The sequence below is a fragment of the Poeciliopsis prolifica genome, unplaced genomic scaffold, assembly GCF_027474105.1.
Source record: "Poeciliopsis prolifica strain line A6 unplaced genomic scaffold, Auburn_PproV2 SCAFFOLD065, whole genome shotgun sequence".
NCBI lineage: Eukaryota > Metazoa > Chordata > Actinopteri > Cyprinodontiformes > Poeciliidae > Poeciliopsis > Poeciliopsis prolifica.
Window position 1 is genome coordinate 2,100,172 of NW_026562440.1, and position 13,968 is coordinate 2,114,139.

General features: G+C 39.0%; 1 protein-coding gene across 1 annotated transcript; it reads right to left on the bottom strand.

The window, feature by feature from the left end:
- Nucleotides 1–8,723: 8,723 nt before the first annotated feature.
- On the bottom strand, nucleotides 8,724–13,063 carry aldh8a1 (aldehyde dehydrogenase 8 family, member A1). Its single transcript, XM_055020150.1, has 7 exons — nucleotides 12,825–13,063; nucleotides 11,816–11,963; nucleotides 10,655–10,810; nucleotides 10,419–10,568; nucleotides 10,082–10,338; nucleotides 9,526–9,687; nucleotides 8,724–9,448 (listed from the first exon to the last, which is right to left on the bottom strand). Exons 1-7 carry the CDS (start codon nucleotides 12,969–12,971, stop codon nucleotides 8,996–8,998), a joined length of 1,473 nt encoding a protein of 490 aa, XP_054876125.1. The 5' UTR covers nucleotides 12,972–13,063; the 3' UTR covers nucleotides 8,724–8,995.
- Nucleotides 13,064–13,968: the final 905 nt, after the last annotated feature.

A 13,968-nucleotide genomic window follows, 5' to 3' on the forward strand; every position in this document is an offset into this window, starting at 1 on the left:
GAGGCGACAGGCCTAACGTTCTGTTCCACCCTGACATGTTGGCTTCATTATCTCTCCATTCAGGGAAGGATTTGGCATTATCTGTCCTCCTGTGCATAGAAAAAATTAGCACTATTCCAGTCAGACAATAATGGCATTAAACTTTTTTTTTTCTAAAAATTCTCTAAAATGAATTAGGAGTCATGTAAGCAGCTCTATGTCACCATAATTAAAAGGTATAGCACTATTAAGGAAATAAGAAAATTTTTGTTTGGTAATTTTTATGCTTTGTTAATGCTTATTGGCAATAAAGCCTCTTTACTACCTAAAAACTGTGCCAGGAAGGAAAATGCTTTCAATAAAGGCAATGTGACAGTGTGTCTCCCTCAAATTAATACTGTCATTATCTGCCCGTGCAGTGGGATTTGTTAGAGAATGCCTCCAAAATTTGTGGAGTTTTTTTATTTAGTGTTTAAATGGCAAAGATAAACAGGAACAAAAGTTGTATTTGCTGCTCTATCTGTACAGCAATTTAGTTGTGTTTCCTAATTTTACATCTTCTGTGTCCAATGTTTTTTTTTCTCCACCCCCCACTACTTTTTGTTGTTTATTAGACCATAAATAGCCTTCTAAAAACTGTTTTTCATTTATTTCTTTGCTGACCTGGTTTCATTTAATTATTTGCTCTGCAGTGGCTGACCTAAGCTTTCAACCTCCTCTCTTGGTTACACCACGATGTGTAAACCTCTCTTACAGCAAAGCTGTCATAATGTCAAATCTCGCAACATCGGAAATCAAGAAAGAACGATTAGTCTAAACCTCTAGATCAATAGTGGAGGTGAGGACAAAGTGGATTTTGATGCATTTATAATCTACAATTCATTCCTTAATCAGTAGTGCAGCTTTTCAGTGTTAACGCCTCACTTTCAAGCACACTGTTGATGCATATCTAGCTTTTATTTATGGTGACAGTTTGAGATGTACAGACCATATCATCTGAGTTGGTGTGAAGAGCTTCAAACACCAACACCAGAAAGTTAATGGGCAAGGAAATGTTTCGAGGATGCAGGAAGTAATTATTCAGGCATGAAACATAACTGCCTGGGGATCTGAAACACATTTCTTAAGATGCCGAGTGTGAAATCTTTCTCCCATTAAAATGTCTCATGTTTCTTCAGGAATATTACAATCTGTGAACTTCAAATTTTACCCTGCATCTGTCATCAATCCAGAAGCGGAACAATTGCAAAACCCTTTCAAAGGGGTTATGACTTTACGTTAATTTAAAGTTGCTTTGTAAGTACAAATAGTTTGAGAAAAAAAAAAACATCTTTACAATCAGAAAAGACAAGTTTTATCCAGACATTCATCCATGATTTGCATACTTGCCTAATCTTTAGAGCTTAGTGGCAGGGTCAGTCCTCCTAAAGATCCAGACAGACAGAATGGTAAGGGCGAACCAACCAGACATTGTCGTAGTGGATAAACAACAGAGGAAAGCCGTTGTGGTAGATGTAGCAATACCAAGTGATTGCAACATCAGGAAAAAGGAGCACGAGAAACTGGAGAAATACCAGGGCCTCAGGGAAGAACTGGAGAGGGCCTGGAAGGTGAAGACCACAGTGGTGCCTGTGGTCATCGGGGCCCTCAGGGCAGTAACCCCCAAACTGGAGCAATGACTACAGAACATCAGACATCTCAGTCCAGAAATGTGCAGTCCTTGGCACAGCCAAGATACTGCGCAGAACCCTCAAGCTCCCAGGCCTCTGGTAGAGGACCCGAGCTCAGAGGATAAGAACCACCCGCGGTGGGTGAGAAGGGAATTTATTTTATTTATTTATATATATATGAAATTTGACACATTTATTTTTGGACTGCTGGGTACATTGCACCTTGAAGAGACTGACATCTAGATGAAAACATTTGGGCTACTGTAGCCAAGTAACTCTGTCCCCTCCCCCACCCATACTCCTTTCTCTCCCACTGTCTCCTTGTACACCTGGGGTTTATTGGCTGAGTTTGCTTAACCTGCCTGAACTGCAGCATTTTCTCAAGCCTTAGCTTCATCTGGGGGGGGCTTATCTACAGCAAAATCCAGGCAGAAGCGCTGTGGAAAATTCCCCAAACCAAAATGTGACAGAGAGCTTTTGGAGATGGGAGCATGGTGAGAGAAGCAGGAGGTGGAGGGCACTGCTAGCTCAACATATCACTGACACAGAGTCAGTGATATGTTATGAAAGTATTCGTAACATTACGACCGGAAACTTTTTTCTATATGTTCTCTAAAGGCCTCAGAGGTTTGTTTGAGACCATTAGAACTATAAAGAACTAAAAGTCAGAGAGAAAGATGCATAGAAGTTTAACGAATGGTTTGCTTGTAAAGCAAGATTGCAAGCTTTTAATCCGTCATCCAAAAATGGAATGAGTGCTTCATAAAGCAAACCAAACAAAACATGATTATCTACCTAAACTGAGAAGGTGGGGAAGCCTAGTGTTAACGGACCCACTATTGGTCACACATCTGACTTTTGTGGAAGAGTGGCAAGCAGAAAGCTATTGGCCATTTACAGTTTATTGCAAGCTATGTAAGGAATACATCAAGCATAAAAAAGAGCTCTGGTAAAATGAGATCAAAATGTACATTTTGGGCAATGATGCAGCCACCTATATGCTGCAAAAAAAGCCACATTGTGCAGTTCCTTGAATATCCCAACCTCATTTTGAAAAAAATATGGGATATTGGGATATTATTTTTCTCTTAGAGCAGGGAAGTTGGTCAGACTTAACTAGAAAAAGGATTGATCCGATCACGAGATCCCCTTTACTTACTTAACAGAACCTTTTTATCTATCTGGATGGTCACAGAATTTTAGATAAACATTAACGAGCAAACCAGATGATTAAAACATTTATTAAATTATTGCTCTGAATTTTGCTCTAAAAAGCCAAAAACAGAAGAAAAAGCCTCTGTGGAAGGAGCCTTTCACATCCCCACATGAATACAGGTTGTTTACATTGACTACTGGACCAAATTTTCCTGTTTACCCACGGATATAAAGCGAAAAGATGCGCTATCGTTACTCTTCGTAGAGCGTGCTAATTAAGGGTACGTTTACACGCTTGGCTGGGCTGAAATCACGGCCTCTAAGTCACGTACAGCCGGGCAAGACCTCCTTCAACGAGGCTTTTCCGTCTCACTTAAAAGGTCTGCAAGAGGGGAGATGTGAGATAAAACCAGAAAAGTCACAGAAATGGAGGAAACCGAAATAATACCAAGGGAATGCGGCCCTGTTCTGTTAAGAAAGTGGGTCGGCACACAATAAAAAACATAGCTTAACAAAGCTTCTTGGATTGTATCGATTTTATAACATGCTGTGTTCTAAGAAGGCATATCACTGTGTGTGCGTGTGCAATCAAGCAGCGTGACACAGTACAATACCCATTCCCTAGCCAAAACACAGAGGGTGGGACGCACTCTGGCCTCTGTGGTGAACCTCGCATAGAGCTCACCAGTGGACGTGATTTTACACACCAGCTTATCAGAGAGGGCACTTCCCCTCGGGTGCCCTTTTTCCTGAAGCAGTCACGTCGGATCTAGTGAGACATAGTACAGCATGTCCCAGTCTGCTTGCAGAAGCAGTCACTGTCAGTCTCAGATGACATGACAGGATCAGATTTAAAAAGGACTTACACGATAAAATGACAGGTGCTACAAAAGGGAGTACTTATAAAAGATAATAATGCACAACAGTTCGTGCAGTTTCAGTGTCGTTACAATTTTCAATCTGTGCTTTTTATTAAAAACGGCTTCTTAAAAATGCAGTGGATTTCGGAGGCTTACACAGAATTACTGAGAAGTGCGTGTTTTATCGCATCAAATGCTGTTTTTGGTTAAAGTTTTAATCCTGAAAGTCTACTCTCACTCAATACTTTTTACATTTAATCTGGAATGTCTTGGAACATTAGTCAAACCCATTGAACTAATCCAACATGTTATCACATTACAATCACAAACTTCAATATTTGATCTTTTTTAAACCTTTAATTCATCAGGAAATCCCACTCAACCTCTTCTACAAGGGAAACCGGGTCAAGGAATTTACCAGGAAAATAAAAAGATATTTAAAAATCATGTTCATACCACTCAGTAAACAGCAAGGAAGAGTGACAACTGTTCAAACGCAGTCAAGTAAAATCAGGGACATTCCTTCTTCACTGCGTTTTATAATAATCTCGAAACATGAATCATTGTATATTTTTAATGCAGAAAGTATACCTGTGCCCGCAGGAACACTGTAAAACTTCTTTTTGCATTTTTTTTTCAGTTGGTAATGTTTAGCAGTGACGTATGTATTACAACATTTCCACGTAACGAAGCTTCCCGGAAATTCTGCGCTGCAAACAACCCAAATGCTAAAACACACGTGCCAATCCCAACAAGGCTGCTGTTTATGTTCATTAAATATTTGGAAGAAGGGCCCATGCAGACTCAACGACTTTGTTTACTTCCACCACTGCCACTGTTAAAAAATACCATTATAGATTCACTACAATTCTAAAACAATGTTCCAAAACTCACAACTTCTCCTTATATTCCCTGATTGGCCAGGTTAAAATTCAACCACAGAAATTTAGCCCAATGAAAGACATTCCAGATGTAGGACTTCAGGGAGATGAGAACGGTGTAGACAACGGCCAGGACAGTGACTCAAGAGTTGATTAAAAGCACACTCCACACTTTTCAGACTTTTTAAAACAAAGAAAAACATTTTCAAAACCACACATTATGCTGTTTTACATTTATTGTTCGATGTTTTGTTAGCCTGTCATTTAAAGTCCTACTAAAATATACTAAAGTTTACAGCTATAACAAAATGTGAATATGTTCAAGGCGTATGAATACTTCTATATTGTACTTTAGTTTAGCTTTGGGCACAACAATTCTAGTAAATTGCAACTGGCACAGGTTCAAAATTACCTGATATTATACATATAACTCAAGCACAAGATAATGCAACTTTAAAGCAACCTTTTATATACACTTACCCTGCAGAGTGAAAAATATAACTGTTCAAAGGTTAAGGGGGTAAGGTAGAGTCTGACACTAACCGGTCCTGACTGTTGTTTTTACACTGAAACTGAGGTCACGTCAGATGATATATTATCTCTACAAACAAGAAACTGCTGAGGAAAAGTAGGCAGGAGGGAAGATTGTATTACAAGAAGATTTACAGATTTCATTTACAGTCAGAGCAGCATGAACCGGTCATGTTTAATTGGACTTTTGGAGTTGATAAACATTGTAAAGGAACTAGTGGACCATATTTACAGCAGCTAACAGAAACTTTGAATGTCGTAATTTAGTTTATGTTCTCCTAACTCTTAAAGAATGAGCTGCACTTAGAACTAACAAATCTGAAACGTTGTTTTTTCTCCAAACAATGGCCTAAAACATCCCTTTTGTTAAATCTTGCATACTGTGCTGGATTTATTGACAACTTTAATGCAGACGGATATAAGACATGGAGTCCTCTTATCTATCACTGACCACCAATATTTAAATAATATATAATCAATAGTTTGTTAATTAAATATCTAACAAAACCATTGTTAAAGTAGCATTTCTGCAAGTTTTTCCAACCTGAATATTTTTTTTTTCTATATAATTTGAATTAGGAGCTACAAGAAGTTTGGGGAAAAAAAGCTATTCATGTCTTGGTTTTGGAGCTCTTAGCATCACCTTAGTTTACTTATGATTTGGTCTGGCTCTGCTAGCCAGACGTTTAGCATTTAAACCATGCAGAACATATAATTTAGTAGGAACCTTTCACCTCTCCACTTGACTCATCTGTATGACAAATGACGTAGTTTTTTGTTTGTTTGTTTTTTGCAAATGATAGGTTGTAAATTTCTAAAAGTCATTTATTAAGTTTATTTCTCATTAGCTGTTGTTCTACCCTTTGGTAAACCCTTCATGCGTCAGCATGTCTAACAAGAGGATAAGTCAGCGTGAAACTGTTACTTGTATGTACATACTATAAAGTTTGGATGACGCACAAAGCCAGGCAGACTTTGACTGTGCAGATCATCACCTTTGAGAGACGTCCAAGTGGCTGCAACTGTGTGAGTCTTGTTAATCTTTGACTCAAATTTGACCCAGAATCTTTGACCCAGATTAAAATGTAAAATCTCAGTTGGATTACATAGAAGCTTTACACATTCAGGATTGTATTTTGGACATATTCTCTTTGTTCATTATATATCCTTACTAAAGCTTTTGTTTGTTTCCATCGCACAGACTCAACCACTGGAGGCTATGGTTTAAAAACAAATCCTCTTCATTGGGCGCTTAGATTTAACTGCTATAACTTTACATATTTCTGTGCATCCACTTGAACGTTGCACAAACAAGCCCATCAGTGGGCTTCACACATTTTAATCTGGGATTTTGTTATTTTTATTGCTCCATAACAAAAACATTTTGAGATAATGAAATAAAACTGCAACAGAAGATCACCACTTTCTTTGCAGCAAACCTTTAAATGAGGTATAAATGAGGACACTGACACTTTGTAGCTCGTCGTGCTCTTCGGGGTTTTCGTTTTTGTTTTGTTTTTTTGCTTCCTGTAAAGTGAGCGTCAGTCTTTCCCGTCTTAGCGGCGCACAAATGTGTCCTGAAAGTCAGAATGTGAGAGTAAATTCAGTTTTTACCATTTCCATTCAGCTGGTACACCGGCAGATTTCTCCCTGTTGGAAGAAAGTAAACAAGGAAGTTGCGTCGAGCGAGAAAGTAGTTCCCAGCAACCAACAGAATAATCAACGTGAACTGTGATCGCCATCATGTGGGGAAAATGTGGAACTGCACCCTTTGTAACCAACGATGTCTGTAAATTTAATAGACAACTGGTTTCTTTTGTTGATCTCTGTCGAAAAATCAAGAATAATACGCCCATGGCAGACAGAAATACGTTTTTAGCAACGAAAGATTTCCACAGGACTACTGAAAGTTGTCTTGTTGTTCAGGTCTTTAATGAAATCTCTTTCCTTTTTCTTAAGACGTGAATGTCAAATACTGGTCCTGATGTTACTACATGGTTAACATTTCATTTTGCCTTTGTGTTTTCACTTTCTTCATGTTTTGGAGTGTTCATGGCACAATGCATCACGGTCAGTCAGGAGCAAAGACGCTTGAAAATTGTAACATATATGTCAAACCTGCACTAGATCATTCTACAATCAAGACTGATTGCTTCTATGATGGTAAATGTGATTTTTTTTGTTTGTTGAGATTCTATTTTTGACACTTAGTGAAATCTAATTCTAACTACCACGATATTTAAAGAACGATCTCAGACACTGCTTTCGTGCATCAGAATGTAACAAATAGCTAACAAATATGTCAAGTTGTATTTGTTTAATAGCCCATTGTGAAAGGCATACTATTGTGCAAGTGTGCGCAAGGCAACAGCGTGACTCAGTAGAATAAGCATTATCTAACCAAAACACAGAGGGTGGAACCACACCAGCCTTTATGGTCACCACCTCGTGTAATTTTACACATTATGGATGTACCATTCGCACACCCACGTGTGTGCCCTGTTTTTATTAATCTGGCACACTGGCCCAAGGAAGGTCCAGTACAGCATGTTCCAGTCTGTGAGCATAAAGCAGAGGCTGCCAGTCTCATATGACACAACAGGATCACATTTACCACCAGGCAGTACAATAACAAGGTTCAAGAGTTTAAACTTAGCTACAGAGGGCTGAATTATTTTTGGAGAATTAGGAAATCCATGCAACAGATTTTCCAGATGTATTCCATCTTTAAAAAACTAAAATAATACAGTATGTCATCAGACAAACTCAGCCATTTGAAAATTGCTGACCCAATTACAGTATATCTTTGCAAGACACAAACAAGACCAACTCAGTTTTATTTTTACTCTTTCCCAAAAGATCCTTGTGGCTCAAAACTTTGCTTTTATCAAACCAAAGCATTCTCCCACACAGCTTTCGGTAATTTAAGCCAGGGTCGAAGGGCTTTTGTTTGGGACTTGTTAGTCCAGAAAATGAGAAAAATTATTGTTGTCACATGTTGAACACAACCAGTAGTAAACTGAACATTCTGCAGCTATTTCAGTGCTGCTGCCTGCTTCTTGGCAGTGTCCATCCAGTGAATGCAATATCATAGTTTTCATAGTTTGTTGCAGTGAAGACATAAGAGAGGTGGTTGGTACACTTTGTGACATTTTTGACAGAAAAATGCTGTGCAAATATAATCAAATTCAGAATCAACTTTAGTTGCCAAATTTGTGTGTGCAAAAAAGTAACTGACTTAATTTAAACTATAAATGTACTTAAATATATCCATCCATCTGTCCATTCATTTTCTGTTCACCCTTGTCCGTAGCGGGGTTGGGAGTTTCTGGTGCCTATCTACCAGCTAGAGGCGGGGTACACCCTGGACAGGTCGCCAGTCTGTCGCAGTATATTTTTTTGTACTTATTTATACTTCTTGTACTTATAGTATTTCTAGAACTTGAAATACTTCTTAAATACCATTACCTATTTACATCATGTCATGTGGTTCTACGCATAACGTCATCATATTTAGCTTGTATTTATTTACACTCTGAGTATGGGTAGCTCTCCCACACTTTTGAAAACACCCAGGCCTAAATTTACTTAAAAAAAAAAACATGAAAGAAAATTAGTAAAATTAAATAAATAAAAAACTTCTACCCTTTAAAACAGAATTATTTATTTTCTTTTCATTAGGCATTAATAAGCATGTTACTGTGTACATTTCTGTAGTTTCAACATGGACTTTATAAGACTTCAATCTTCAACTGATTTGATTGGATTGAAGGTTGTTGAAATCCTTGAGGGTGGAAAAATACATGCATTGATCCAACTCTGCAAAGAAGCTCACAAAAGCTGATCTACACAAAGAAAAATAAAACTATTTCCCTGTTTGCATAAATCACATCTTATGCAAACATCCCACGCATTATACTTAGTGTTTGATAGTAATGCTTTTCACCTCCGTAAAGAAGTGATAGGAATCTTTGCCTCCCTCCCTGCCCACACCGGAGTGTTTCATTCCTCCAAACGGCAGATTCAGATCTCTCACCAACCAGCAGTTGGTCCACACTAGCCCAGCTTGAAGCTTCTGGGCCAAACGGTGAACTCTTCCCACATCCCTGGACCACACAGTGGCTGACAGGCCGTAGCGGACTCCGTTTCCCCTGGCAACAGCCTCATCCTCCGTGTCAAAGGGGGAAACACAAGTGACGGGGCCGAAGATCTCCTCCTGCATGACCCGGGAGCTGTCAGGGATGCCTGAGATGACCGTAGGAGGCATAAAGTAGCCAGACTTGTTGGCTTCAGGAAGGTTTAGCTGGTCAACTCCTTCACCACAGTGGATTATAGCTCCTTCTGATTTGGCAAGTGCCACAAAGCTGCGAACCTTGTGAGTAAAAAAAAAAAAAAAAGTTTCATAATAAAGCATGCAGAAAAAATACAGAAAAGAAATGAACAGCTCACTTTCTCTAGGTGCTCTTTGCTAATGAGAGCTCCGTTGTTGTTGCTTGGGTCAGATGGAGCGCCAGTCTTCCACTTCCGAGCTGCGGCTACAAATTTCTCCAGAAATTTGGAGTAAATGCTGCTCTCTACATAAATTCTACTAGTGCACAAGCAAATTTCTCCCTAGAATTAGAAAATGGAAAAGAAAGTGAGGAATTTCATTTTTAGAGACGTAGAGTTCCCATCAACCATCAATATTACTAAATGTGAGCTCTCAAATTTGGACACTCATACCACAGATTTCCAAAGTACATGAAAATAATTACAATCTGTCTTTGGTGTAAACTGCATTCAATATGTCACAGTAATGTTACTTTACTTTTGTTGTCCACTGGTTTATAATATCAAGTCATTTTCCCAAAACAAATTAATTACACTGTTTTGGAATGTATTCTGAATCTGAATTTTGGGCTTGTATAAATTCTCCATATAATTTTAGGCTAAAAGTATATGGAGAAAATTGTACAAACAAAAATATTTCAGCGTCTTAAGACCATCTTCATCATGATTCCCTCACCTGATTGGAAAAGCTGGAGCGAACGGTTGTCTCGATGCACTGCTCCAGGTCTGCATCGGCAAAAATAATGGCTGGGTTTTTCCCCCCCAACTCCAGGGAGAGCTTTTTACAGTACGGGGCGCTCCGCTCTGTGATGCGTTGAGCAGTTGCAGTGGAGCCAGTGAAGGAGATCAGCGGGACATCTGGGTGGCCAACTAGGGCGTCTCCTGCTCTCTGACCAGTGCCAAACACAACATTGACCACACCTGGAGGGACGCCTGCAGAACAGAAAGCAGAAATAATTAAAAAGAAGGTAATTGATATGAGAAAATCTTAAGTTTATGATATGTAGTCCTACCAGCTTCCTCCAATAGCTTGCACATCATCCACGCAGTCACAGAGGTCATCTCGCTCGGTTTGGCCACTACCGTGTTGCCCGTGGCGATTGCCGGTGCAATTTTCCACGTCAGGAGGTAAAGAGGGAGGTTCCAGGGACTGATCAAGCCAGCTAAGCACACGACAATTGCAATCTAATAACACCGTAAGGCAAGCAAAGGCTTTGCAAGTTTTGAGGGAAACAAGCCAAACTCTCACCAACTCCAACTGGGCAGCGTAAGGTGTAGTTCAGGCAGCCCATGTGGTCCATCTGGCTGCAGTCGGTGGTGTGGTGGAGCACAGACGATGCAAAGAAGCGAAAGTTGTACGCAGACCTGGGTATGTCCACAGTCCGAGCAAATGTCACAGTTTTACCTGCAGAGTTGAAGTAAAACTTGCCACCAGTACTGGCTTCCTTCGTGTAGAACACAAATCAAATCCTGATAACCCAAATTGTGCGAGAAGTATCACTATCAGTATATCTAAATAACTTAATATTGCATGCTCAATATTGTATGCTATAAAACAGCACTAGATGTTTTACATTCTATTTACATACGTCATTATTAGTGTAATAATGATCTATGTTATTCCTGGATCTGGCTCAAGACAAGTATTTTGTCTTTGCTTTAGTTATTAATTATATATTTTTAACTTTTGGCCATACTGTGATCATGTAGTAAGGAGGTGAATTACTATTTTGAAAACAGGGGCTAATATATGAAGTGAATTATATAAACCTCCTCCACCAGTTGCACAATAAAGACACCCCAAACAGTCTATTGTCGAACTTGTCATTACCATACCCTTAATTATGTAGTGCAATCTTAATACATCTGATCTTTAACATGGTGCTGGCTACAGCTACACCAGGGAGGATTGGGAATCTGTTCTTGGAAATATTTAATACATTTTCCTGGAGAGAATTTGTAAGGTCAGACACTGATATTGGATGAACCGACCTGAACAGATCTCTCCTCTCATCTCGAAGGTCTTCTGAACGTCTCATGAATCACATTATGGAGCCACTGACCCATTCTGTCACAGACAGTTGCAAGTGTCTGCATCTGCATGACTAGGCGGCTGGATGGATTTCTGAACCTTTTGGCTACGTCTTGTACTTACTAAGAACTTTCCAAGAAAACGATGAGTGGTCTGACTTATTTACACTGCAGCATATTTTATGTCCAAAAGTTTTTGACTTTGGACTGCAAGATTTGCATGAAAAATCTTTCCAAACATTGGCCAAATGATTTCAAGATCATTTTAGCTATATTCTGATACAGTAGAATATAATTACTTTTAAACATTTAACATGTAATGAAGGTTTTGAAATTGCATGTCTTGATCCATGTTGATGAAATGACAACTATAAGTCACCTTGGTCCTTTGACTCGGCTTGAATGAGATCCTCCATGTTATCTTCAATTAGATCAGCGAGCTTATTGAGGACTTCTCCTCGCTGCTGTGGACTACGAGCTGACCAATCAGGGAAGGCTTCTTTAGCCGCTGCCACTGCCGCATCTACCTGCAGCCAAAAGATGGGCAGATAAATGGTTAAAATTAACGGTTCCATTATCAGTTGCACATACAGTACAGCAGATTTTCTAGTCCTTGGTAAAATTAGAGTTTGTTGGGATTTTAACTCATCCTGCCTGACAAAACTAAAGTGAGTAAGTTAGGTTTAACGTTTTTTAAAGGTTCTGAAATCAGGGCTTTGCGTTCTTAAGCTTTTTATACTTAATTTTGGAGTCTGTTTAGTTCAGTTTATTGCTCATTAAACCTCTATGATTTCTAAACTTATCTACAAAGATTTGACTCAAAGATATTTTGGACATTGTTTTTAAAGTCTGAGTTGTGTGTTAAGAGGAGACCAAGCAAAACATCTCCCTGCTATTGAGAGAGTCCCATTGGATTTTACAGACACTGCAAAAGCAAATAAGGATATACCTCAGTTTAACATTTTCTTACACAAATATAAAAAAAAACTTTGTTTTTAAAACAGTCAACTAAGCAACAACGGATAGCACCCTTCAATATTCCCACCCAGGGCAGAAAAGTCAGCTTTTATTGACTTGGGTAATGATTACTGGTGTGTTAAGGCTGCAAAGAGCAAAGGTACATCTTGCTGAAATGTTTTACAGCAGATGTCTAAATTAATCTGCTTTTGTGGTCAAAAAGGTTCTGTTTAAAATGTTTCAGCTGTCTCATTGAATATCAATAGCAACATTTACGATTGTCAAATTTTTACAATTATAAATATAAACATGATTTTAAAAGAGGAATATTTTAGTTGTTCATACATGTGGAGAAAAAAGGTAGAATAATGCACCTGAAGAACAAAATGCATGTTAGAGACACTAAAATGCATCATGTGACACTTTCCTACCTCCTCTTTGCCGCTGTCTGGTACTTTGCAGTAGACCTCAGCAGTGGAAGGGTCATAGGAGTCGATATGATTTCCACAAGACACAAACTTTCCGCCAATATAGTTCTCCAGAACCAAATAAGAGCGCGGTTCTGAGCTTTTGGGCATGGTTGTCGTCAAAAGAAGGCTTCCTAAAGAAACTGCACAAATGACAACAGGCTGCAACAGACTGGAGCCTCAGAGGCAAACCTGAGCAGGGCATGTACTGACACTCCCACAGAGCAGCTTTCTCTCTCAACAGAGTAGAGTTCACCAGTATTAGTGACTAACAATTTTTCCAAGTTAAAACAATGAATCGCAATGAAGCTGCTAGCACAACATGTAAAAGTAGGAAAGTTAGTTTTTCAGAGAAGATGCATATGAATAAAGAGGCTACTGAGATTCAACCAAATTCAAATTAATGCATGGATAAATCAATAAGAAAAACAATTCTAAACAATTTGGGGTTTTGTTCCAGAAAAATGTTTAATCAGGAGGATTAAAATAAATAAACAAATAAAAGTCAACCTCAGTGATCTTTACTGGCATTTGACCTTGTGAAAACAGAGGAAGAAGGCCCCAAACTTTTAGATAATGTTTAGTGTCCAACTAGCAAAGCACACCATACATTAGCTGCAGCCCTTGGAGCTGCAGCTGAAAATATAGCAAAAAACCACTAAGAGAATTAAAAATACTGTTTTCTCCACCAAGCATTTAAAGAAACAAATGTGCTAGCAAATCATGTATATATATCATGTATATATTAGAGCATCAGTGGCACAGTTGGTAGCACTGTCGTCTTGCAGGTCCTGGGTTCAATTCCCAGCCCAGGGTGTTCCTGTATGGAGTTTGCACGTTCCTATTGCATGCGTAAGTACTCTGGCTTCCTCCCAGTCCAAAAGTAATGGCCATCAGGTTTATTGAACTCTATGAAGTCTATGTAGGTGTGCGTGTGCATAATTGTTTGTTCTGTCTCTCTGTTGCCCTGTGACAGACTGATCGCTCACTGCTTGACTGCTGGAGATATGCACCAGCACCCATTGCAACCCCACCAGGGATAAGCATGTTAGATAATGGATGGATGAAATTGCATCACAAGAAATGACACTAAGCACCAATTATTGAG